Below are 26,588 nucleotides of genomic sequence, written 5' to 3'. Positions count from 1 at the left end.
ACACGTCAGCGCCCGCCCATGCCTTCAAACGCCGGGAGTGGCAGCGGGTGTGACCAATCACAGAGAGGAGGTGTAGCTGTTCTTGCCAATCACTCGGGAGGGCGACCGCGTGCCTCCTGGCAGCGTCTCCTGTCAGCCGCCCACGCTGCTGGCTCTCGTCCCCTCAGCCCCCGGAGCCGGGGGTGTAGGGAAGCAGGAGTGTGGCACCTGCCCGTGGGGTGAAGCGTGGGCTGGGCGCTCAGCGGGTACAGCTCCTACCGTCCTTCTGTAGCTGCGAGCCCGCGCAGGAGGTGCCGCTCCATCCCAACATGTCGGCTGCTGCCTCCTCGCGTTGCCTTTTAGCTGTCACAGGCCGGGGACGGGCGGTAAAGAGCTGCTGGCGTGATTCAGGCTTACCTGTGCCTAGCGTGTAGGTAGGACAGTGTGCCTGCACCAGCCACAAATGTAGCTTTCAGAGCAGGATACAGAAACACCATTGTTAAATTAGGCAAAACCACCGATTCCCGCTTTTGGGGAGGCAAAGGAATGCGCTTAAGCACGGAGCTCCTTTTCCTGGAGGTAGGACAACATGCCCTTGCCTTACAGACTTGGTGCAGCTGAGAAGGGCTGTGGCAGTTGTACCTCTTTTTAATTTATATTGGGGTTGGTTGGTTTGCTTTTCCCCTGCCTCGGAGACTGTTGCCAGCACAACCCAAACCCCATCGGATTCCCTATCTCATGGGCAGCTGTATTCACCCCGCCAGCAAGGGGAGGGGGGGGGGGGGGGGCGAAAGAGGCCTGGCAGCTCAAGGAACTGGCACTGCAGAACTGCACCCCCACCCCACCCCCTTCCCTGCAAGGTTTTCATCCACCTGGCAGTGCCCGGGGCTTGCTGCCAAGTCCCTGCAGGCAGTCTTGTGATGACTGCCTGCGCAGTACGTCAAACACCACCAGACAGGCACCGTGCACATTCCTGTCATCTTACGTAGTTCACTGCAAGGTATCTAAAATGTAGGAGTATTTTTATCTTTGATATTTTATGCTTCCAAAAAAAACCACACCACACTAAAACTCTTTTCATCTGCTTTCCTCTACTATATTTGTTTCATAGGAAACACTTAGCTTATTTGATCAGATATTAGGTATGCCTGACTCAGGATCTTGTCATCTGTAATACCCTGCCACAGACACTCCAAAGAGAAGTCTAAGTATCTTATGCTAAGATGTGATTACTCTGTCCTGCTGTTTCCACACAAGAACAAGTGATTTTTCTTGCCAGCAGCCTCTTTTACCGATTGACTTGAACTGTTCTATTTTGTTAGATTATTCTGTTTTATGAAAGTTTTTATATTGCCATTTTTTACTGGGATGTGCAGGATGGCATTAAACACATCTGTGTTTACCTTAGCCTAAGAGTGGACTAAATAACTGGCATAGCAGATGTTATAGGCACCATATTCTCCTCTCTTCTTTTGGCTATTCTGCTTTTAGGATACATGCTTTAATTGTCTGTTACAGATTCTGCTTTGACTCACAGAGATTAAAATTGTGGTGGATAATGTGGACAGTATTTATGTGACTATTTCCCCTCATAGTGCTGTCCAGAATTGATAAAGACTCAGGAGTGGATTTGGATTTCTAGCAACCCTTTGACTGTTTCCTTCACCAAAGGTTCTTAAAGAGATTTGGTTGCCATGGAAGATTATTGGAAATCCTTATTAAGAACAGAATAAGGAATAAAAGGGTTTTGCAGTAAAACCCCACAGAGTTCTGTGCTAGGATTTGTACTGTTGAGCATGCTCATTTTAGTTTTTTAATTTGCTTTTTTGTAATTCCAACTAGCTTTTGTTCATTTTACCCTTCTCCATTTGCTTACTGTTTCTCCTTTCTGTAATTTCACATCCTTTCCCTTCTTAGGAACATTCTAATGTCTGTCACTTCCTACCAACCTTTACCCAGTTTTCTATGACCCATTTCACAGAAACAGATAATTCTGTGTTTCAACTTGATTTCATAGGCTCTTTCTCTGCAGATTCAACCTCTCACACACTTCCTTTCATAATATAGTTTCTAAAGGTCTTTTTTCCCTGGCTACATAATCCAAGGAGCCATAAAGGTCAGCTGCTTTCCAGGGAACATGGAGCCAAGAGCAAGAAGGCTGCCAGCAGGGCAGGGGCTTTGCCACCCAGGGCCCCATCTCACAGTATCCACACACAGGATGAGCCCGGTAGGTTCAGGGATGTTCAACCACGACCTGAGAGAGTCTGGCAAGTTCATGGTGATGAGGCAAGTCCAAGGTAAAGTCCGGAAGGCAACCCAGCAGTCAGGGTCAGGCCCAACAAGGGTGGAGGGTTAGACACTGTCCCATGATCACTGGGCAATGACAAGGCAGATCTGAGGTTATGCTAGGAATTCTGTCTACAGGTTGCAGTCCAGATCAGTGGAGTCCATGACCAGGCAGAAGCACAGCTCTGACTCATTTGAAGGCCAAGGGCTAAACTTGAATAGACTGGTCCATGGGCAGCGAGTGAGGACGGAGGCACCAGGTGAGGCCATTAAGATTTATTTGTGCACTCAGGGCCCTGACAACATACTCTGTTTCTGTGGGGTCATCTTCCATATATGCAAATATACTGCAGAGAACAGTTTTCCATTAGTGAGCTAATACCTGTGTTTCAGAGTTGCTCCTTGTTCCAGAGCATGTAGAAATTATTGTTGATAAAGGATGGCTGTGCTGGGAAGGTGTTTCAGACAGTGGGCCGTGCATGGAGTTTGGTGGAGATCAGTGGGTGGGGCACTGATGTGAGAGACAGAGCAGGCTGTGCAGGTTTTGTAATCTGGGATTATGTCAGAATTGGCTCACCCATGCACACCTGGCTGTGGCATCCATGTCAGATGTCTGACTCTGCATGCTCGAGGGCTCACCCAGATAAACCAGAGTTAGCACACAACAAGCATCTATCTAAGGAACGTTACACTTGTGGCATACCAAATTCTACAGAGAAATAAAATACAAATACATATGGAAATCTGTGCACCGTAATGACAGAGTTTAGTGGGGACCTGTCTGGGTTAACAGTTGAACCTTATGATCTTAAAAGTTTTTTCCAACCAAGACAATTCTGTGATTCTATTTGTCAAGTTGCAGCTACACAAGGGCACCTCAGGAACATCACAGCCCTGGCAAGCTGTACTTAGAGTTCAGCAGCAGGGCAGAGGTAGTAACAAAGGGAAGCTATGAAAATTCAGTAAGGTAGTTTGGGGTTTTTGGAATTATTTTTTAAGCCTGGCTAGAAATTTGTTCCTGAGCTGCAACTCGTGTGAATATCTGTCAGCAAATTCTACTTTCGTGCCAATCAAAAATTGTGACCTATATTAACGCTCTAGAAGCAGGGAAGATAGCTTGGCACTGCCCGCCAGGACTGCACTCCAGTCTCCTGATGTCTAATGCCTGCTGTCACTACATTTTAAAGGCAGGTTGGGTTACTTCTCACAATAGGAACTTATTTATAGTGCATTCACTCTTAGTGCATCCTTTGCCTTCTTGGCAAAGCATCTGACAATCTCTCAGTAAAGGTTGTCTGCCTTTTTTAACAAAAGAGAATGGGAATGATAGGCTTAAAAATGAAATCTGATTCCTAAGGGGTTTATTTTCCATCAGACTTAATCTATTATATCCAGTACTATGAACAGTATTTAGTTCAGACACTGCTTGGTGCCTTGCTCAAGAAAGCCACATATCCAGACATCTGAGTTTCCCCTGTACATTGTGTGGGAGATATTTGTGTTTAAAAATATTCCTGTTGGAAAACTCTCATTTACAGGGCTGCTTCTGAACAGGATTTTCTAAGCACGTTGGGAACAAAGATGTCAGAATGTAAAAATACCAAACAGTGACACTTGGTGGTTAGTTATGTAACTTGCACATTTCTCACCACCTACCAGATGAAAAATGACCCTCAGCTTTTGTCATGTTCAGTAGCCTGAGCAATGTGATTTATGGCAGTCCAGACTTCAAAAGCTTTAGAAGCACCAAATAAGCCTCACTGTGTTCTGTGGTGCTGAGACGTTTGAATTTTTCAGATGCAGAAACAAGAAACTAATCAATTGCCAAAGTCTGTGCAATTCATTATTGCACAGAACAAACTGATTCGATACCTGCTGTGTTCCCTAGGCCACATGTCCCTTCATGTTCTGTCATAGTCTCATATAGCTTCCTGGCATATACACACCCACTTACTTTTCAATCAAGTTCTGTGTGTATTGGAAGAAGTTGTATTTTCATGAAAAAGGCCTTGGCCACCTATTTATTCTCCAGATGTATCCCATTTATAGGTTATTATCATAAAATAAAGATTATTCAGCCCAACTAAATGCCTAAAAATCATAAAATATGAAAATCCTACTAATGTGAACTCATGTTACTCGTCTGGCTGAAGATTTTCAGTATCTTGCTGATCTCATGTAGGTCTGTGCTTCCTGATTGCACAAGAGGCACACCGGGCTTCCAAAACCAGCAGGTCACTTGCAGTCAGCAGTAAGACTTGTGTTCCCTGCTGTACCCCAGGGCCTTACAGCTCCTTAGAAAGCTACCCAAGAGACCCATGCCAGCTCTAAGAGTCATACCAATTGTTTGCTTAGGTAAAAAAAACAAAACAGGAAGAATGGCTTATTTAACGATTACTTTCCAATCTCATTATGAATGCATTCTACAGGAGTAGCAACTCCCAAAGCAGGGATCTAAAGAGTAGTTTGGGCACACAGTACTGCCTTACTTCCATATTTCTAAGGAAAAGAGCTTGAGGAGATGCAAAGAAAGAATAAAACTAGACACAGTAAAAAGTGGCAGTCCTAATGGCTGAAATGTCAGTGGGGTAGCTCATCCTTTCACAGTGTTCCTGGTCTGTGCTCTTGTATGATTTCTGGTGAGGGAAGGAGGTACTCTTTTGGTATTTTAGATAGGAGGGAAGTAGGAAGAGACTGGGAATACAGGGTATGTCTATATTGCACAGTTAGCCAACCCAAATGACTGCTGTGCTGTTTGAAGGAGACCCCGTTGCTTTGTCTCTGAAGATGTTCTGTGGTACTTTCCAGGTCAGATTATGCCCTGAGGGAAATAGGAGCAATGTCATGATGATTAATGGATTCTGTAAAATACTCTGAAATATTTTGTCTGGCTGTTGTAGAAGATGAAAGTCAAAATAGTAGGAATTCTGGATATTCTGAAAAGTAATACCTTGTAAGACAGTACACTCATTACAGGAGTCTTGTATTCTTGTATTCAGGCTTTCCTGAAAGGTGGAACTATTTTCACATGGAATATGCCTCTTTCAAGTATTTTCACATTAGGTGGAAATACTTTCATCACTTGAGGCCCTTTCTTGGAAGTGATTCAACTATGTGAACTCTTGCTTTTAATAAAAGACTGTTTAAGCCAGTGGGATTCCTGGAATTCCTGAGCCATTTATGCTCTTCTTTACACTTCTCTTAGCACATCTTAATTCAATGAACATTTACTTTGATCCCCACAGACTTAATGATGGTAAGAAATAGTCATCTTGTGAAAACTATGAAGGCTTGGACTGGCATTTCTATTCTGATTTAAGATGAATTTCGTTTCGATTGGTGTAGTTTCTGGGGTCTTTGGTTACAAACTTTCAACTATCTTAGCCCAGGTGATACAGCTAGTGTCTGTGTAGAGTATTATAGGAATTTCAGAAAAAAAATAGCAAGTACTTTTAGAAGTATTAGTTAAGGTTTATTATATGTCAGTGGAGTCAGCATTGCTAAACTATTGTTTAACAATATTACTAACGAGCTAAGCAGATCACATTTTATTGCAGATAATACTAAATTGCAATAGGAGTCCATAGTTAATCTCACATGTAAGACAAAGAATAAAATAAAAACATACTTGTAATTAAAAAAAAAAAACAAAACCTCTAGGATCCCCACAGGCACTTTTTTATCTTTTATTAGAGAGAGAAGGGGAAAGGAACTGAGTGGAGAGAGGCTGCTTGGACTTGATTTGAAGCAGTTAAGTTACTTTCCTGAATGCTCCCCAGAGCCACAGGCTCAGAAGTTGTAGCTTCTTTTAAAGTAGATATGTGTTTCTGACCAGTCCACTCTCTCAGTTCTCCTGGAGAAAAGAAATTCACTTTGCAGGGTCAAAAAGAAAAAAAAAGATAGACTACATAAGGACTACCTCACCTGGTCACACTTTAAGAAAGTAGAAAAGATGAATGCAGAAGATGAGAGATTATCTCTGCTTTAGCATAATGTGATTTCCATGTAAGGGGGGTAGGTAGCAAAAAGACAGAACTAGCGCCACAGAGACAAAACTCCTCATATCTCATTAAATTCCATAAAAAGCTACAGTTGAAACAAAGAAGGTCAGAGGTGGAAAGCTACTTCCCTACATTTATAACAAAGACTGTGACCAGATCTTTATAGCTGTACCTTTTAGCTTCATACAGAACTAGAATAAATGGTGAGCCTCTTTAAGGAATTACCTACCTTGATTATCTCAGGGAAACATCTCAGAATTGGGAACTTTTATGAGCACAGACTCCAGCAGGATAAAATAATCACATCTTTTATAAGCATTGACTCCAGCAAGATAAAATACATCTCTACAAGATTATTTTTCCTCAATGAGCCCTCACTTTGTCACTGTAACCTTCCCCCCGGCAGGCTCTCTCACTGCCTTAGTTGTTTCCCTAACATTTGCCAATCTCCTATCTATGCTTTTCTATTTCTGGCTCTTTGTTTGCTCTCTCACGGATATCTGCACTTCTATTTTAGTACTCTTATCTTTTATTTCAGTGAACAAGGTCACAAGTGAAAGAGGGCTTTGGCAATTCCAGTATTAGCTAGCTGACATTAACTGACATCATGGAACTGTTTGCAGTGTCATGGTAGAAGCTCTGGGCTTTACACATCCATGTGTATTAAATTTCTCAGATACAATTTCAGGTGGTGCCCCTAACACAAAATTCAGCACTGGGATGTGCTGAATACGTCACCAACAAATCCACATGCACGCTTTCAAATCCCATTTCCACTGGTGCATGGAAAAGGCAGGGCAATGCTGTGCACCATGTGGGCAGGAAAAGTCCTTTAAGATCATCAGGTCCAACTGCTAACTTAACACTACCAAGTCTGCTGCTAAACCATGTCCCTCAGCACCACATCTACACAGCTTTTCAGTCCCTCTAGGGATGGTGACTCCACCACTTCCCTGGGAAGCCTGTTCCAGGGCTTTACAACTCTTTTAGGGAAGAAATTTTCCTATATCCAACCTAAACCTAAACCTTGGCCTGAACCTGAGGCCAATTCCTCTTATCCTGTTACTTGCTACTTAGGAGAAGAGACTGGCCTTCACCTTATTCCATCCTGTTTCCAGATAGTTGTAGAGATTGAGAAGGTCTCCTCTGAGCCTCCTTTGCTCCAGGCTAAAATCCCTAGTTCCCTCAGCCACTCCTCACAGGACTTGTGGTCTAGACCTTTTACCAGCTTTGCTGCCTTTCTCTGGATGCACTCCAGCACTTCAGTGTCTTTCTTGTATGTGTTCTGTGTCCTGACAAGATCATCTGGATTGTAGATACTGACTCTTGAGAATATCCTTGCACATATTTAATATTGTACACTGAATGCCTCCAGTTTTCAGTAGTCTGGGTTACTCCATGAGTAAACCCATGAACATGATCTTGTCAGGATCAGGGAAATCACAGACTTGATTTCCAAGAAGAAGCAATCCCTTTAGATTGAGTCCGTGCCAGGCTACTGGCACAGAGAAACTAATTCTGGCAATATCTCTAGTCTCTAAACACAAAATAATTTTCAGAACACTGTGCTCCATTGTGCCTATTACACACCACTGTTTTCTTACTCAGAAACATCAGTATAGAAGATTAAATAAATGAATAAACTGAATAAAATAACTTATTTTTAATAACTTTTTCATTATTTTGAAGTGGGAAATGAACAGCTGAGTTATTGAGGAGTATTTCCTTTCTCAGCATCTCTAAGCTGGTGGTTTTAAAAGGAGTATTTAAATTGTGTTCTCTGGCTGAAGAAAAAAATGTGAAGAAAAAGTCTGTATTCAGAAATAGAACCACCAGGTGAAAATGTTGTAGCTATCACTTGCTGTTAAGTAACACAGAAATGTCTAAACCCAGCAGGACTGCTGTAGGTTTGTAAAGCATAAGATGAATGGTTCTCATACTCACCACAACGTGTACACAATAAATAAGCAAGCTAGCATCCACCTCTCAAATGTGAGTTCAGATTCCCATCATTTTTACATCAGTCATTCTTCCTTTTGTTCTTGGAACATAAGCTTCAAGTTGCCTTCCTCTTTCAAAATGTATTTAGTATTTCAAGGTTCTCTTGCTATAGCATATCCCTAAGAGTGAAAGCCAGCTCCTACAGCAGGGGGTCAGGCCTCTTTTGAACAGGTAGCTCACTCTAAGCAGTGTCAGGGAGGTCACAGGTACTTTTATTGGCATTTTTAACAACAATACATTTTTCTCATGGATCGTTTTTTAAGATAAAAGGTAGAATTGTCTTATTTCATTACCCATTCACTTGTGTTTCCATGTAAAGAGATTTCTCTCTTGTTTTTCTGGTGCCCTTCCGTGGCAGCTGGGCTGACGTGTTTTGCTCTTGCACAGGAACTGGGCTCACGGCAGTTCTGATAGCTTAGCTCCTCATTTTAGCAGAGCACTGTGGAGCCTGCCTACGTAGCCAGCAGCCACCACTGTTACATCCCAGGGTGGAATTAGGTCACAGCTGGGACACACTGAGAATGCACAATGCAGAACTCAGCTGAACCGCCCCTGGTTTCTGTCAAATGCCATTCCATAGCCCTGCTCCAAAGTGTTATTTCACATCTTCATACTTCTCAATCCCATCTTTGTACATCTCAGGGCCACTTTTGGGGTGACTCAAAATTTGTGTAGTAGACGAAGAAACTCTGTTTGTGAATCTGGGAACTAATAATGAATAATACAAGTGGTTGGCATGAACAGACCTGTTGGCTTTGATTGGACTATTTGACTATGGAAAATATTCAGGCACAGAAGTGTTTGCCAGCTTATACTTCAAAGCCAAAATGACAAGCTTATTATCAGTCAACAGTATTACTTGTGCTGCTTTAAGGCTTCAGCCAAAGACCTAGCACCAAATATCCCAACCTAAAATTAAGATAAAATGCATCCAGGGTTGCAATTTTCAGGCATGTAACTGGGACCAGAAAAGTTAACAAGGCAATAGAAATGGCTGCTCTGGGACAATCATATTTTTACTGATTTCACTGATAAGATTTATAGAAGCTTAGGAGATTTCTTTTGTGTCCATTCCCTTTCTCAAATTAGTCTGGAGCCATGTGAAGGGAACCAACAGGTATGGTCAAGCTCAGTGAGTTAAGCCTAATAAAATCTGTTTCCCTCCTAGAGATGATGGAAGCATGAGAAGACTGTAGATTCCCTGCTCTCCTGCATCTTAGCTGTACCTGGGAGCAGAGGGAAGTACTTTGATCTGCAATGGACCTAAGTAGTAATAAGTTTATAGAGTGGCATAAAAAATGGAACCAAAGTCTTGCTTATGGAAACAATGCAGACTTCAGCATCCAGTTTCCAAGACCAGGCAGGCTGTTTGGTCAGGGCATAAGACACTGCAGAAGAGCCATTGCACTGTGCATACAGCCCCTGGCAAGCATAAAGAAATCTGGGCTCATTTCACCTTCACAAAACATCTGTCATCTTTTTGCTATTATGTGGTGAGAGGTTTCCCCTCTCTATTAAAACCATCCAATTCCTTTTTTTTTTTGAGTTAGTACTAATCAAATGCCTCACTGACCTAGCTAAAACAAATTTAATGTCTTCAATTTTCCAGTGTATAAACAGTTCTGTCTCAAAGTGAGATGAATAACTGACATCTTTCTTAGCAGCCTTTATGAATTGAACATGTTGAGCAGAGTAGCTGGGAAAAGGTCAGAGAGAAAGGGGTATGCTTGGATATTTCTGTGGGGAGGGGGGTGGGTGGGGGTGTCCATGAGGGTGAAGCATTTTACTAGAACAGCCTGGAGAGGATGTTACTGCTTACACTGTGTCAGTTCTGAGGGTGAAGAAACAGCTCCAGTGTCTGCATCTGTCAGTCTGGCACCTTTAATAAGTAATTAAATCACACTGTAGATTTGTATACATACTGGGATAAATAATAAATGACAGCTATCACACTGGCATGCAAGCAGGCATGCATTCCCAGGGCAGGAAATCACATACAGCATTTCATTTGTTGCCAATTTATCTGTAACAAAGTGAGGAAGATGCCCTGGGGACTGGTGACTAACAAGGAGCATTGTTTATGCTACAAATCCCATCCGGTTATTAGTCTTTGAAAAGTGCTTTGTTTAGCTTATCAGCACTTCAGCAGCAATGCCAGCGGCATGGTTTCTGTTCTAAGGGTATTCCTAGTTCCAAATTCCTGACTCTCACTCTACCCCTCCACGAGAGGTTATGTGTTACCTGAGGGCTGAAAATTAGCCATGTGAATAACCTGTTTATAATTTTTTTAGCAACTTGATCATTATGTGGGAAATTAACAGCTGAGCTATTAATTTCTCAGCATCTCTAAGTTAGTGTGGAAAATTACTATAAGACATAGTTTTAAAAGGAGGATTTAAATAGTGTCCTCTAGCTGAGTGTTTGGAAACAGAAACACCAGAAAATGATGTACCTATCACTTGGTATTAAGTAACACAGACATGTCTAAACCCAGCAGGACTGCTGGAGGTATGCAAAGCATAAGATATGTTACCTAAGCGCTGAAAATTAGGCAAGGTGCTCCAATGTCTTCTTGAATCGGGATCAGGATGGTTAATGCTGCACAAAACCCAGCCCTTTACAGCTTTCCTTATTAGTTTTTCTGCATTAAATTGGAGAAGATCTCTACATAAGCCAAGGTTTTATTAAGGACCGTGGAGCATGACAATGAGTAAACACCCTGTGAAATACATATGCCTGCTTGAATTCTGCACTTGATACACTTCTACACTGGAACAGGTTGCCCAGGGAGGTGGTGGAAGCCCCATCCCTGGGTGTTTCTAAGGCCAGGCTGAATGTGGCTCTGGGCAACCTGATCTAGTGGAGGGTGTCCCTGCTGATGGCAGGTGGGTTGGAACTAGATGATGTTTGGGGTCCCTTCCAACCTTGACAATTCTGTGATTCTGTAAATGGACACTACTGTATTACACAATCCAATTCTGCAGTTACACAATCCCAAAGCATCACAAGAGTCAGGCAAGTTTTAAGCCTGTTTCATAACAGTATTGATAAGCCGTTACTTTACCAGATGATCAAATACCTGTACTGTGTCCTGGGTCAAGTTAATATTTAAAAATAGTCATGCCATTTTTTATTAGTTTCAGGTATCCTTTTGATTATATTAAGCCATTTGGGGGTGTGGGAGGGAGATTTCTGTAGATTGTTTAAAAAGGGAGGGCTGTTGTTGTTTTTCCGGCACTCCTCTGCTTTTTTAGCAATTTGCTGTATTTGAGAGAAAAAAAAACCCAACCAACAAACCACTGTGTTCTTTTCCTAACTGTAATTTAGGAAACCTGTCAGCCCCTTGCCATTGGGCAATTCAGTTAATAATTGACAAAGATGCTGGCCTTAATGAATGATTCCACACCAGCACTGGCAGTGGGTGTAATGCACTCAGCTCCTCTCACACATTTCTGGGAAGAGGAATGGTAAGTCCAGCTTTATGTAGTCATCTGAACCATGGTAGGAAGCAGTCACTAGAATGATTATGACTAAATGGCTGCAATATTTATTTATGCTTCAAATAATTAGATTACTTTTGGAAAAATTGCCAGAATCAATTAATCCTTTTGAAATATGTCATATTATTAATGTACTTGTGATGAGGTTAAATATGTATTGTCAAATAATGAGCTGTCCAGTATTTCCTTCCTGATCATCATAATTGGTCTTGTAATTGAGACAAGGAGCAGCTGATCACCTTACCAAAAGAATCTGAGCAAGTGGCCACACAGTGCCCTGTCTTCCTAACAAGTCTGAACCTCAAAGCAAGGTCTATTTTACTTCTAAGTAATAGCACATGTTCATGGAAAAATGACTGAATGTTTGCTAGCATGTGTGTGAGAAAAGTTTAAGGCTTTCTCTGAATCTTTGGATTCTGTTTTCCAGATTAATTTGCTTCTGAATTGGTTGTTCTTAGGAGGGGTTTATTTCCTCCAAGTGAAGTAAATTGATTTCTATGGCACTACTCATTTTACTGGCCCATTCTGTAGTGTGATTCCCGAGAACATATGAGTTAGAAACCCCAATATTTTAGGGTTTTTAAAGATGAAGCTGAGACAAAAGCTAACATTAGGTGTTCAAGATAATATTAAGAAAATTGTATGGAAAATCTTGACCTGGGTATCTTCCTTCACAGAGCACAACAGGGTTCTGTGGTTGCAGAGTATAAGCAACACTTCAGCTTCCCTCTGTGTATTAGATTTGGGAACAGACTCATTTCAAACTTCACTGTGTGAGCAGTATGAATTCTGAAGGTACTGCCAAATTTTACTTTCTGTGCTAACTTCGTAGCACTCTCTAATCTGACTGCAGCTAATCAAGTTGCTAGGGCATGATGCTTTGGGGGAGAAATGGTGCAAATTTGGCCCAATTCTGCCATAGCAGAGAATTTTCTGGCAAAAGAGCCCAATTTCAGTGCTGTGGCTCAGTTGGTAGCGCACCAGACCCTTAATGGGAAGGTTGTGAGTTCAAGCCTGCAGTGGGCAGTAGTATCCTCCCTACTCTAGTCATGAGGTCACAAGCCTGCAGTGGGCAGTAGTATACTGCCTACTCTAGTCATGAGGTCTGTGGTGACAGGTTGGACTCGATGATCTTTGAGGTCTCTTCTAACCTTAGTGTTACTGAAATACTGAAACCTTGAAAATTACACTTTGATAGTCCTCTTTTTATTCATCTAAGATGCCTTACAGTGCCAGTACAGCATTATCCAGGCCTGGGATTTTTAAAGGTGAGACAGACATCAAGATTCAAATACAAGGCTACGACATGGTAGCTTTTATGGGCACTCTCCAATTTTCCAGCCTAAAATCTTAACAGGAATGACAATTTTAATTGTGCTGTTTGTGATTAGGTATAGAACTACTATCTGAAAGGAAGCTCCAATATGTATCTGTCATTTTAGGCAAAGTCACAATAAATATCTTATACTGTTAAAACTGTTTAATGCCATCAAAATCTGGAAGCCTCATGACACAAAATACTAAATGCTGTAATCACTACTTCAATCTCTAATTCAATCTGCTAGTTCAAATGTTCAAAGGCTGGCTCAAGATTTTAGAAGGGGTAAATCAATTCTGGCAGACTTATAGCTACGTTAGATATCATCTGTCTTCTCTTTCTATCAGATCCAGCTGGGCGGTCCCCTTATAACCAGGCTAAAGTCAACTTGAACATCATTTGAGTGCTTGGACTCAATAAATCAGAAATTTGATTATGTGCACATAATCTATTAAAAATAAATAAAAGACTTGGCATGGTTTTTCTAGCCTGTCTACTCAGGACAAGCCTAAGCCACTGATATCTTTGCTGAAGGTGACCCCAAGTCTCTTTTTTTCCTTGTTGTTAATGAAAGAATGGCTATAGCAGGTCAAACCTGGGCCATCTAGCCCTCTCTGCAGCAATGGGTGCCTACAGATGAATAAAGAAACATTAATGATGCCTTGCTAGAATACTCTGGTGATTTATGGTTCAGCAGCTGACAGAGGTACCTCAGACAGGTACTTACCTTTCACTTCACAGTACTTGATAGCCAATACCTGTTGAACATCCACTACTGAATCTGCCACTGTTAGTCACACTGCACAAGCTGATCAGTTTCCCACCTTGCTTCACTCAGTAAGAGAGAGGTTATAATAAACTAAAAAATGCTCTTTCATGTCATTGGGTGAATTTATTGGTACATGAATGATTTTTCTTAATTGTATGCATGCACATACTCTTCACCTAGTGTGCTTGGTGCAGGATCATTGCCTGGTCTTTGTCCTTATTCATAGTCTTAACTCTTACCTTAAATGTTCTGAAAGCAGAGTTTGAGCACTGTCAAGTTCTCAGCAGGAACTTACTCTCAGCTGAGAAATTTCCAGCCCCTCTGTGTGGTAGCTTACCTCAGCAGCCAGAGCGGGTGTCATACAGCAACACAGCAGCATTCAATTTTCCCATTTGCTGAAGAGCACAGACTCTGTTTCTGCAGATTTGCTCATGTAAGTCAGCAGAAGATGACTCATCTGGAAAGAAACTATAATCTCTTGTCCCCCAGGAGTCATATAGTAAGTTAATTATTGTACAACACATTCTGATACGAACTACACGAGCAGTTTCAACTTTGTGAGGTTGCAAAGGGCAAGAGAGCTTTGCAAAGTTTCCATCAGTTATGGTCTGGGAATGCTGGGTTTCCCTTGACTCAGTATCTGTTGCATAATCAGAAACACATTTGCTTCCCTTTGTTGTATGAGACAAAGATGAAGAAATATGCAAGTTATTACTTTGCAAAAATAAAGATACCTAATGAGCTTATGTTATGTATGCAGTGTTTATAAACACAACTGCTCTGGGGCATTTCCTCAGCTGATGAAAACTAGCACAGCTTGTATCAGCTGAAATAACACTCTTCTGAGGCTGCAAATACCCCGGCAGTGCTGCGTGGGAAGTCAAAATACAGCAACATGATGTGCAATAGGAATTTTGGGTAGCACTGTTGAAACCTGCTTGCCTGGAGTTCGCCTGTCAGTGCACTGGACTCGAATCTGATCATTCTTGTGTTTTGGTTATTCATACCCAGTCATCCCAGCTTTGTTGGGCTGTTGTGTAGCTGTTGTCTCAGCAGGAGATAATCTTATCAGTGCCCAGGGAGGAAAATCTGAAAACAGTATCAATGCCTTTAGCATTTGACTTTTTTTTTTTTTCTGGTGAGAATCAGAAACAAAGGCATTTACAACTTCACAAAGAGTAAAGGACAAAGACTTCTTCCAGTAGTCATGGCACACGATGTTTAAACCTCCAGTACTTATTTACAGATCATTATAGGAAGGATGGTGCTGATTTAAAACTACTTACTTAGTGAACTCATCATTTTAGACATGGCTTCCTATAAAAACATTTGGCACACCTACATTGTGCCCTCTCCTTTCTTGGAATGACTACATTAGAAGAATTAACTGCTTACCAAAAAACCTGTGCTGTCAAATGAGCTTGAATCTCCACAGTCACTATGAGTCTCCCATTATTTGGCATGCAAAATACAGAATGGATTCTGCTTTCTCTTTATCAAAACTTCTAGGAATAGGCCAAATACCTGGAAGTGTAGACCCTGATCCATCATGTAGACAGGTGCCAGTCAGCTATCTGAAAAACAATAACCAAACGGGGGGTAGCAAGCATACAGCAGTACTGTAATCTCAAAGTATGCCAAGCACTTCCTCTGACTGAAGTAATGGGGAAATAATGCCCATCCCATATAATGCTGGACCTCTGTGAAGTTCACAAGTTTTTGATCAAAATACCAAATAAAACTAATTGATGCCATCTCCTGTTGTGTCTCACTGAACACTTGTAGGCAATGGAGGACAATCCATAGCCTTCAAGACTTAAAGTGAAGGAACTTCCTTTTAAGCTCCTTCCCAGTTTCAGTAGTGCCCCTCTGGTTCTGAGACTGACAGGCAGAAATAACTATGGCTCAAAAAAGGACACTAATCACATTATTATTACATTTTCTTCAAAGACTGATCTCATTGTGGTTATGGCAATTGAACATATGGTCAAATGCAAGTTTCTCCATGGTGTGCTAAGGTGAAGTGGGCAGGTCCATCATCCATTACAGACCAGCTAATGCATCATAATAAAGGCAGCACAACCTTACAATGTGGTAAGGAATCAATATCAAGTAAGAAGAGCTATTTCACCTCTCACCATGCCAAACAATCCTGGCACAGATGAATGTATCATCAGACAGACTTTTAGTGTTTTCAGGCAATGATTTAGGAGCAAAGATTAGGCCAACATACATCCTTCAGCTTTTCTCCACAAGAAATGTGATAATACATGTTGGGTTTCCAAATGTCTCTTTAGCCAAGCAAATAGAAGGATAGTTTGGAAGCAATTTATTAACTTAGGAATCTTTGTTCTGTGTCCTCTGGTACTCTCTAAGGATTCCATTCTGCCACCCAAGGAAGGCAAAGAACACACAGGTCTCTATTTCAGTACATTTAAGTGACAGACAGGATTACACAAGAGGAGGAAAAAGCTCCAAAGGCTACTGAACCAGACTTTGGGTGCTATGCTATCTAACTAATAATGACAGCTAGACAAGCCAGTGGTGCAAACTCAACTCGCTGTCAAAATGTAAATATTATCCAGTGGTGCGTGGATACATCACTGGAAGCAGAAATGTGGCATCATGATATTACCTGTACAGGATTACACAAAGCACTTCATGTCTTTGTGCCCAGCCTTCATTAGCTGCTGAGGTAACAAGCAGCTATATGTGACATCTATACTTCAGTTTTTGTGACTCTCTGCTAATGATGGTAAATAAATATTAATGAACTCAATATGTCAGCCAAAATACTCATTTACTCAAGACTCTCTGCTACCTTTATTCTAGGAATCACACCAGGTTTGGCAACCTGGTAATCACAGTGACTTCAGCTGCCCCATCTGTCTCCAGACAGCAACTCTCCCAGTAGAAACCAACTGTGGACATTTATTCTGTGGTAAGTTTTCTGGACTGACAGTGCAGTGTTTATACAGGCACTAGAGGCAGAAACCCCATCTTTACATGCTCCCCAAAATTAGTAACACTCTTTTAATTTGCTCATTGCTTTCACACATACAAGGTACTACTTCTGAAACGTCCAAGAAGTCTTAAGATGACAAGAAGTAACAGATCAGCTCACAGGATACTGATAAATCACAAAGCAAATTCATGGAATGGCTAAAATGCACCCATAAATCATACCATTTCTATTCAGCTATGCAAAACCACTCCTGTTCTAAAGATCAACAGTCTAATTATCACAGTTTGGAACTGTGAAAGCTCAAGATGTAACAAACATGAAGTCTTATCTTCAATCACGGACTCACTGCTAAGGCAGCTTGTCCTTATAATCAGCAGCATAGAATTCCAGCTATCCCATTGTCGTAGTTTGGGCTGGCTGCCCTCTGCTACAGGGGTGTTTCCTGTGTCCAGAAGTCCAGCCCAGTGGGTGGACACAGGAAATTAGGTTATTTCCTACCATGATCCCTTGCACCACTATAAGTTTCGCGGCGGGGTCTGGCACTTGCTCTTTTCTTCCTCCTCTGTCAGCCGCTAACTGGGGGAGAGATCTCCTGGCTTTGGGCCTGGCTAGGCCCAAGGCCACGGGGGGATGGGCAGTCTCAGATCTGGCCAGCTGAGACTAGCCTAGCAGTGGGAGGGGGAAGAAGGAGCCCTGGGGGTCTCGGGTGTACCCTCAGGTAGGGATGGGATTTCTCTGGGTCTGTTTTGGGTTCTTTTCTCTTGTCACTGTATTTCTAGTTCTCTGCACGCACTCACTGTTCTATTTAAACTTTCCATCACTTTTGCAATCTGTTTGTCTGAGTCGTTATTTCTGCGCGTGGTGGGGAGGGGGGGCCTGCCCCAACCCATTACACCCATAGAGTTAAATCTGATTGTATTTATATTGGTGAAAATCAGGAGCAAGGCACACTGGGCTTAGATCTGATTTTGTCCCAGAGATTTGTTTCCCATGTGAAATATTTGCCTAAAATGAAGCAGAAGTGATCTAGACCAAGAAGGCAAATTATTTTGGTTTATGGCCCTGTAAATTCCTTCTAAACAACAACAACAACAAAAAGTGGAAGTTGCATGTTAAACAATTAAGTAAGTTTCTAGTCATGTATAAACCTTCTTTTAATCTGTTTATTGTTTTTCAAGTAAATCTGTGTGGTCATGAAAGGGAAAAACGCTCAAAGACATCTCATCATGATGCATGCTCAGTAACTGTTTGCTCCAGCTCAGGATCTGTGAATAGGCAAGGGGCAGATCCAGATATATAAGGTCCTGCTATTGAGGCTGTCCATGGTGTGGTCTGTCCTCCCCCAGTGCATCTACCATCACTGGATAATCTAAGTAGAACCATAAGCCTCCAGGGAAATGTGTCTGCTAGATGCCTTCTTTGAGGCTGCTGAGCCCTGTGGTCAGGATTATAAAATTGAAATCATTTTTCAAAGGGAATACAAGGACAAAGCACAGGGTAAGGGAGGAAGTTACGTTCATCACTGCATTTATAAAGGGGATTTCAGGGGTTTTAAGGCCCACACTGTGCACCACTGGTGCCAGTGTGAGCTTTGCACATGCTGGCAGGCAGCAGGATAAGGCCACCAGTATGCTTTGCCTGGACTCCACGCTGTTTCAGATGCCTGAGACACACTGTCCAGTGCATTCACAGGTGAAGCTGACAATCTCACTGCCCCAGTTGCTTATGAGGTTCCTTGCTGAATGCTGTCAGCATCACAGCAGTGTTGGCAGAGACAACTGGGGTTCATGATCTGATGAGCCCATACAGGTACTTCAGGGCTGCTGTGCAGCAAGTGATCTCTGTCTGTGGGGCAGGCAGCTGGCATCAATAGTACCTGATACTGCAACAGCAAGCCACAACAGCAGTCACTAGTCAGAACCATAAAGCTCCTTTTCCACTGCTCCGACATTTTAGAGACCTTAATGCAAGGGAAGGTTTCTCTATTTCTGCATTTTAGAGACCTTAATGCAAGGGAAGGTTTCTCTATTTCTGCATTTTAGAGGCCTTAATGCATGGCAACGTTTTTATATTTACAATCCATTTGCACTTTTTTTCACCATGTGAGAATGTTCTAAGAAGATCCAAACATAAATGAGAGCAAGAGACTGTCTTGTTAATGCTGGTGCAATAAAAGCACATTTTCATCTTTAGGGGAATGTTATTTTTCTCTGGTTTGAAATGATGTTCACACAGCACAACCCCTTATCACCACTGCCACTACCTCCATCCTCTGAAACTGACACTGTAAAGTCTGTCTATACAAGAAAACCCTCTAAGGCATCAAAAGCACAGTGGATCACCAACAGCTAGGGACACTTGGTGGGGCTCCTCTGTCTCATAAGCAACACCCTTTAATACTTTAGGTTGTTGCATGTTTTTATAACACTGTTTTATAACACACAGGAAAAGGATGCTTTGAGTCTAACTCACTCCAGGACAAACAGTAAGCATATGGCCTCAAAATGTGTTTCAAATAACATCCAAGAAGTTACAGTTTCAGTACAAAGATAGACAAAATAACAATGATCATCAACTTTCCTCTTTCTCAGGCCTGGTTCATTTTCTCTTTTCCATCTGTGACTGTGCCATAATGGTGTGGATTGTATTTTTATTTTCCTCTGAGAGCTGCAGAGCAGAAGTACCATATACAAGCTTGGCATATAGCGTCGTTGTTAGCTGTATGTATTTAGCCAGGCCTTGCTTTTCTCCAGTGCATCATCAGTGCATGATAGATGTTATGGCTGTGTTTATATAGTAGAAATGGCCTCTGCAGCGTGTCTGTTTTTCATGTCTTAAACCAATAAAACTTTACATTTGGCTTATCAAAACCATTCTGTGTAGATCTAAGTCTGTTGTGACTGAAATCAGCCATAAAACTTCTCTTGATGCCCTATAGAACAGAGCTAAGGCAACACTGGGCTCTCTTAATAAATTCCGCTCTGGTTAAAGTTTTATTTGAAAAACATGGTCAAGCCAGAGCTTTTAAAAGAAGATTAATGTGGACTTATAAAAAATGTCTGATTTTATTATTAGTAGTAATTCATACAGTTTGTCCTGAAGTTTTCCTTTTCAGCTCCAGTTTGAACCATATGTTCAGGAAGTTCAACTGAAAAGCGATCCTTGAGCAATATTATTTTTTTCTAATTAACAATAACCACAGAGGTATTTTAGAGAAACCTCCAGACTCCCTCAGAAGGTTGTGCAGCCAGCTAGATTAAAACAGGATTTTGTCTATTTTATTAAAAAATGCACCAAAGCACAAATAGATCAACTTCAGAGGAGTCCTTCTTTTCCTGTTCTACTCAACAAAGGGTTCTGCATGCAGCAACTTTTAATTTCTATGAGGTTCTTTTCTGAAAGCCCTTGAAGAACTCTGGATCCATCAGTGCCCCACTGTCATCACTGGGACTGAGCACAGGCACAACAATACAGCCATATGGATCACGGCACTGGATCTGGACCCAGCAGGTCAAAGCAGTTCCTGATGTCAGGCATGATGCCTATCAAATACTAAAGTTCAGACGAAAGCTGGAAGCCAGCTGCCAGACTGAATTTATCTGTAGTGCACGGGGGGTGGATATAAACACAGCCAAACCAACCAGCCTGTGCATGCAAACAAAACAGAAGAGCCATAAAAACCCCTGCACTCAAACGAAAGCACAAGTAAAAAGCACAAGTCAGAGTGAGGTTGATGAAAAACACCTTCGGGCCAAATGTAACATCCCCAGTCCCAGCATACAAGATGCAATTGAGAGCACCATGAACATTCCTGTACTTGATTGCAAATGTGGTTTCTCCAACTTTCCCCTTTTCAGTGACAATGCAGGCAAAGCAAGTCTGGGTGCAGAGAAACCCTGCACTGAGTGCTCCTGAAGATGTCTTGTTATAAAACTGCTTACAAGCAGCTACTTGCTTGTTATTTTTTTAAGAACAAAGAGCATTGTTCAATTCAATAAAACAATCCTATCAAAATGGCAGGGCAGCCTTCTGCATCTGTTTTCACTGGGTCCTTGTCAAATCTCATCAGTTTAAACGCTGAGGGATTTTTTTTCCTCCCTGACCTGTCATACTCCACACCAAGCCCAGGAACTGCAAGTCAAGATGTGCTGCTTCTGATTAGCTACTATTTATGCTTTCCTGTTCGTGCTGTTAGTGCCAGCACTGACATTCATGTATGTCAACCACTGCTGTCAGCTACATGTGCCATCTAGTCTTCCTGTCCTCAGATTCTGCCTTCTCTCACACCTGAGACCTTGGTATAAGAAAAGCCAATGTTGTGTTTGGAAGTCAGTTAGTTGTCTGGGTAGGAAGAATCATCAAGAATGCAGCAGCTCACTCACCCAGAGCTGTGCAATTCTGGGAGGGTAAGAACAGAGATGAAACATACCGAGAGAAAGAAAAAGGAGCAAACAGAGAAAACATCTCAGTGTATGATACTTAGCACCAAGATACAGGGTGTGCTACCAGGAATCTGCATGGCTGGACACATTGGGTTATTTGGGATAAATGGCCCTCACAACCTTTAAAAGCCACACTGGCTCTGGAGGAACTCCACATTTATGCAGCTGCCTTGCTTTTGTGTACAGCAGCCAGTGCTGTGCTCTGAACGGTGCCTGTAGTCCCAGGTGCATCAGCCACAGTCTGGGGAGCGTCAGGAATAAGATGCCATCAAGAGGAAAATAAATTGAACCAGTCTCCACTAGGACGTCCATGTATCTCTGTATATACCAGTGGAGAAGAGCTAAGGCTCCATTTTGACAGAGTCATGTTGTGGAGTAAAGCCACACATCAAAACAGAAGCAACAAAATGCATTCAATTGTTACAGGCAGTTGTGGAAAGAGAGTTTATAAATTCTGATAACTTCCTTGTCAGCATTAAATATTCTCAAATATATTTCATGCATCTTTAGTTCTTCTTTTTCTTCTTATTATTTGGTAGGCTCCTGTCTGATCACATACTGGAAGCACAGTCCCTGGCTAGCAGCAATAACCTGCCCTCTCTGTAGACAAAAGGTAAGGTATGAAATTAGAAGCTTCAGCTTTTAGAATCCACTTTATTTATCCTCTGATTTTCTGCAGCATTTCAAAACCCACTCAGACTTCAGTGACCCTGCAGCTGCTGGCATTTATAATTTAACACACTTTGTATCTGACAACTCTGTGAAATATTAGGAAGATGTGAAGGGCAGTGTGGGGAGCATGGAGGCAGGCTCTGCTCAGTGATGTCCAATGAGAGGACAAAGGGCAGTGGGGGCAAGCTGGAGCAGCAGAGGTTCCACATGAACATAAGGGACAGCTTTTTCACCGTGACGGTGACAGAGCTCTGGAGCAGGCTGCTCAGAGAGGCTGTGGAGTCTCCTTCGCTGGAGACATTCCAAACCTACCTGGATGTTTTCCTGTGTGACCTGCCCTAGGTGATCCTGCTCTGGCATGGACTGGATCGTCTTTCAAGGTCCATTCCAGCCCCTAACACTCCGTGATTCTGTAACTTCCAGCATTTTACTTCTGTGCCATTTGTTGTTGGTAACATTCCATAAAACACAGTATGGAAGTTCTTTATCTCATCTGGCCCTACTCAGAGGCTGCCTGTTCTACTGAAGGTTGGATGCAAGTTACAAAAGGAAAATGTTCTGCCGGTTGTGGAACTGCTGGAGCTGGACAAAGGTCCAGTTGTGAGAGAGAGGCTATGGAGAGGCATGTTATCCTTTGTATGGGAGACTAAAATACACCCTGCTAATGTCAGTCTTCTCTTATGAAGGTAGTTCTCCTGGACAACATCTCTTGTGAAAAGCAACACAACAAGTCCAGTGACCAAACTGCACATGACATCAGAGATTACAACAAGCGCTTCTCAGGGCAGCCGCGACCCGTAAGTGTTTATCAGTCTACTTCTGCACAATGCAGAGAACTGAAAGAGACCCAGCAATGAGAACTAGTTTGTATCACTACGTAACTTTCCGTTCCATCCACTTATTGGTAATATCACAGTAGAAGTGCTACCATCCATTGCTCAGTCCGGCACCTAGTGAAGGTGGTTTTTGGGAGATCCCGGCCCAGAGTCCTCCTCCTGCAGTTATCCTGGCAGGAAGGAGAAAGTAATGAGAGATGAAATACAGGAAGCAAAGAGAATGGTCAGGTGGGAACTTTAAATATGAACTTGGGTTTAAACTTTAGGATTTTAATTTGCCTCTAAAATTTCACACCAGACTCCAGCTCAGAAAGCAGCTTTTTTTTCTCCCCCCCCCCCCCACCCCCCCCGCCCGGTATTGCCAAATTTGAACAGTTCACACTGTCTCTGCACTTGAGTAAAGCTAGAGTCCCAGGTGGTACAGAGATATGACAGGCAGTGGAAATGCTGTGAAAGATGAGGGCTGAAGGCACAAGCGAGGCCCATTCTTGACAGTGTGTAGTGTATTACCAAAGCAAATCTTCCTCTCCTGTCACATGCTAGTAGGGGGCCTGAAAGGACTGTGGAACCTGTCTCAGTTTATGTACTAAGTACTGTGGAGGAAAATATTACTTTTCAGCCCAACAAAGTAGCACTAATGAAGAGGAATAATCACTCAGGCCTATGGTTCATGTCCACATCAAGTGGAGAATTTTGAAGCATTTGAACCTACATTTGGTGCCAGATTTTAAAGACTTGCATACACTCTGTACTGCCATTAGGGCCAGTTTCCAAAAGGATTCACTGTCAAACCTAATACTCGCTTTTCAAAGTGCTGGGGCAGCAGGGTTTCCTGGGGCAGCAGGGTTTCCTTTTAGAAGTCTGCCTTAGACACTGTAAAATAATTGAACAGCGTAGGTTGATTTGCACAGTACAGAAAGCTTCTGCTTTCAAGAGATTTGAATCTAAAAGTGCTTAAGGGACACACTGAACTGAAAGAACTGCATGCATCAGGATGCAAACCAGCCTAACTCCTCTGAACATTTAGCTTGCAGATTACCTCTATGACATGCCGTTATTCCTGACCCTTGCCTTGCGTGGAATCTTCACCTGGGGTGGTCTCCTATGGATTTTTTTCCTAAGAGTTGCCGTTTGCTCCTTTGGAACAATCATATGCTTGTCTTCTCCATTTGACACCAAGCCTGGGCCCCTCTACAGGATGCTTGGAACAGCTGATGACATGGTGGTTGTCTCCCTTCTTCTAATTTGCATGATCAACGTTTGTCAGCAGATTGCATCTAGTGGGGTATCTATGGCCAGGTCTGCAGCTCCGAGCATGCTCTCAGAATCCTGACTGGCTCAGACTTGGATTCCTTGGACAAACTTCATCAAGTGTTAACAGGCTTCTCTTTGATTTGGGGCACTGTATCATTCTGCTGCTGACAAAGGCTGAAGCAGGACTCAGCAAAGCTTGGCATGGCCAAGCAATTCGATGTGCAAGCACTTAGGCGGCCAGTTTTACACTCTGTACTTGCTGGACTCCTTCATGCTTCATATTCCTGTAACTTATCTCCACACAAAGTGCCTGAACTGAAAATGCCTGAAGCTATGAACAGAGCTTAAAATTACAAACCAAATCAACATGCAGTTGAAGAGGTTTAGAACTCTTGAGCTTTAATATTTTACATCTTGGCTCAACATGAATAAAATTTTAATTTGAGAACTCAGCAAACTGTTCAATTTGCTCAGTCTTGTACAACACAAGGAACGCTGGGCAGGATCATTACAAACCCGTGTATCAGTGCTCTGTGTTATCACAGCTGATCACACATCTGCTGGAACACAGATGGGTTTACAGCTCCGCAAGAAGTTGCCCTGGTTCTAAACTGGAGAATATGAAACTGGTACCAGGACCGGCTTGGAACAAAAATGCAACTAGGAAAGTATTACAATGGGAGAAAAGCAGTGACAAAATTCATACAAGAAACATGAACAAATCTCTGTGCAACTCTGTTGTATAAACCCATGCAAGCGACAGAGCTTCCTTAAACCCCTGTCCACCTAAGCTATTTCCTTACCAGACTTCATACACTCCTTGTGATTCCCTTGCCAGTCTTGGTACCAGTCCAGCCAGAGGGACCAAGGCCAGTTTTATGGTGGTAACAAAGAGCAGGAAGTTTATGGAAAGTTTGTTTGTGTGTGTGCGTGTGCATGTCTGTGTTGAGCTGCAGAAGTTAAATGTAATGGTACAGTGCCAGGCAGGCCTGCACATCTGTCCCTTCAAATCTGTGTATGTGGAGGCAGTGGAATTCTTTTTACATATGAATTGTACATTAAAATAGACACATTAAAATTGATGAATATTTATTGTTCACAATACACTGCTCTCCAACTGTTGTTTTTTTTCTTCTACATGTTTTCAGCTGCCATGTTTTACTGTAAGCTATGATATACCAATATGTTGCAGTTGTTTTCTTGCTTGCTATATCCTTTTTGTTAAGAAGTTTCTTCATTTTATTCCCATCAACTTTCATTGTCTTTAATTGTGTCCCTGAACTTGTCAAGCTGTTTCTCTTAACAATGGGTACTTTGGAAATGGCAACAATTGCTTTTCCATGAACTACAAGGCAGGAAGTGAATTGTTTCTTTAAAAAAATTACCAGATGTTTTTGAGTTCTGACTACTAACATAAAACAAACAAACAAACAAACAAACCACCACCAACAACAACTATTATTTTCCAAGTTCTCTTAAGTGTAATTTTGTTATTGTGTAACTTCTGTTTGCATTTAGCTGGGAATTACAACCAATGCCAATACCAAAGACTGGAATTTCTCTCAAGCTAAGTGCATAAAGATGGGCTCCATCTCTGTGAACACTCCCTCTTTGGAAAGAGGCTGTAGGTGGTTTCTCTGGCATACTACAGGCTCACCAGGGTGAGGTGAGCAGGGTGGCAGTTCATAGTAAGAAGAAAAGAGGAATTCTCATCAGCAACCTACAACAGAGTTGTACTCACCTGAATATGCTCTTCTGTTCTCATGTGGGGACCCTGGTCTTGCTTTTTAAACAGAATAGTATCTTTCATTAAGAAGTAACAGGCAAACAGCAGAGAAACAATGAATTTCTGAGAGAACTTCACTGAAGGCACCAGCAGGGTTTGCATCTTGCAAGATCAAAACAGTTTGTAACTATCAGAGGTGAAACAGTTTTGTTGCATGCAACCAGAGTGTCCAAACTCTCTCCTTCCACAACCCAGTTACGCCACAATCTGTCATTGTGAGCCTGGCAATAGCCTGTAGGACCCAGAGCAGCCTTCAAAACCACCTGGGCACAAATAAAAGCCTTTGGTTGATGGGATGTGACCAGTGGGCAGTCAGGAAGGCTTCCAAGCTTTGAGAGTCTAAGAAGGGAAACCCTTTCTTTTTCCCTTGGGTTCCCTGTACCTGCTGCTGCTGAGTTACTTGCAAAAGACAAAAAGGCACAAAGTATTTATAGCAAAAGGACTGTGCTGCAGAATGGAGACAGGAAAAAAAGTAGAAAACTGAAGGAAATGGAAAGAAAAAAGCCGCATAGCTATCAAAGTGATTCTCCAACATCAGCCACCAAAGAAGTACAGAGTTAAAAATACCCAAACAGAACCTCCCAAAGGAAGTAATGTTTAGGCTTTAGCTGTAGCAGACAGTAAAACATCAAGGCCCATGTGTTGCTAGCAGGTGTACTTGCCTGTGACAAGCATGGCAAAGGGCTTCAACTGGCAAGTGAGTTACGCCTTGGGCTGTTCCTGCTTGGGGCCAGTCTGCACGCTGGCACTGGGGTACCTGCAGCAGGTTGTCTGGTCTT

The 26,588-nt window shown here is 42.3% G+C and overlaps 1 protein-coding gene across 2 annotated transcripts; it reads left to right on the top strand.

Moving 5' to 3' along the window:
- The first annotated feature begins 170 nt into the window (after nt 1-170).
- Nucleotides 171-26,582, top strand: LOC137442271 (E3 ubiquitin-protein ligase RNF170-like). Of its 2 annotated transcripts, none has more exons than XM_068140724.1 (5): nt 171-558; nt 16,687-16,795; nt 21,801-21,874; nt 22,620-22,730; nt 23,797-26,582. In XM_068140724.1, exons 1-5 carry the CDS (start codon nt 526-528, stop codon nt 24,100-24,102), a joined length of 633 nt encoding a protein of 210 aa, XP_067996825.1. In that variant the 5' UTR covers nt 171-525; the 3' UTR covers nt 24,103-26,582. The 2 variants fall into 2 exon arrangements, with proteins under 2 accessions (XP_067996825.1, XP_067996826.1); XM_068140725.1 differs by lacking the exon at nt 171-558 and adding an exon at nt 10,931-11,734.
- The last annotated feature ends 6 nt before the right edge of the window (nt 26,583-26,588 follow it).

Source organism: Melanerpes formicivorus, unplaced genomic scaffold, assembly GCF_026170545.1.
Source record: "Melanerpes formicivorus ecotype bairdi unplaced genomic scaffold, bMelFor1.0.p_v2 SCAF_7, whole genome shotgun sequence".
Classification (NCBI taxonomy): domain Eukaryota; kingdom Metazoa; phylum Chordata; class Aves; order Piciformes; family Picidae; genus Melanerpes; species Melanerpes formicivorus.
The sequence above is the reverse complement of the archived record's forward strand: the minus strand, read 5'-3'. Positions and strand labels throughout refer to the sequence as shown.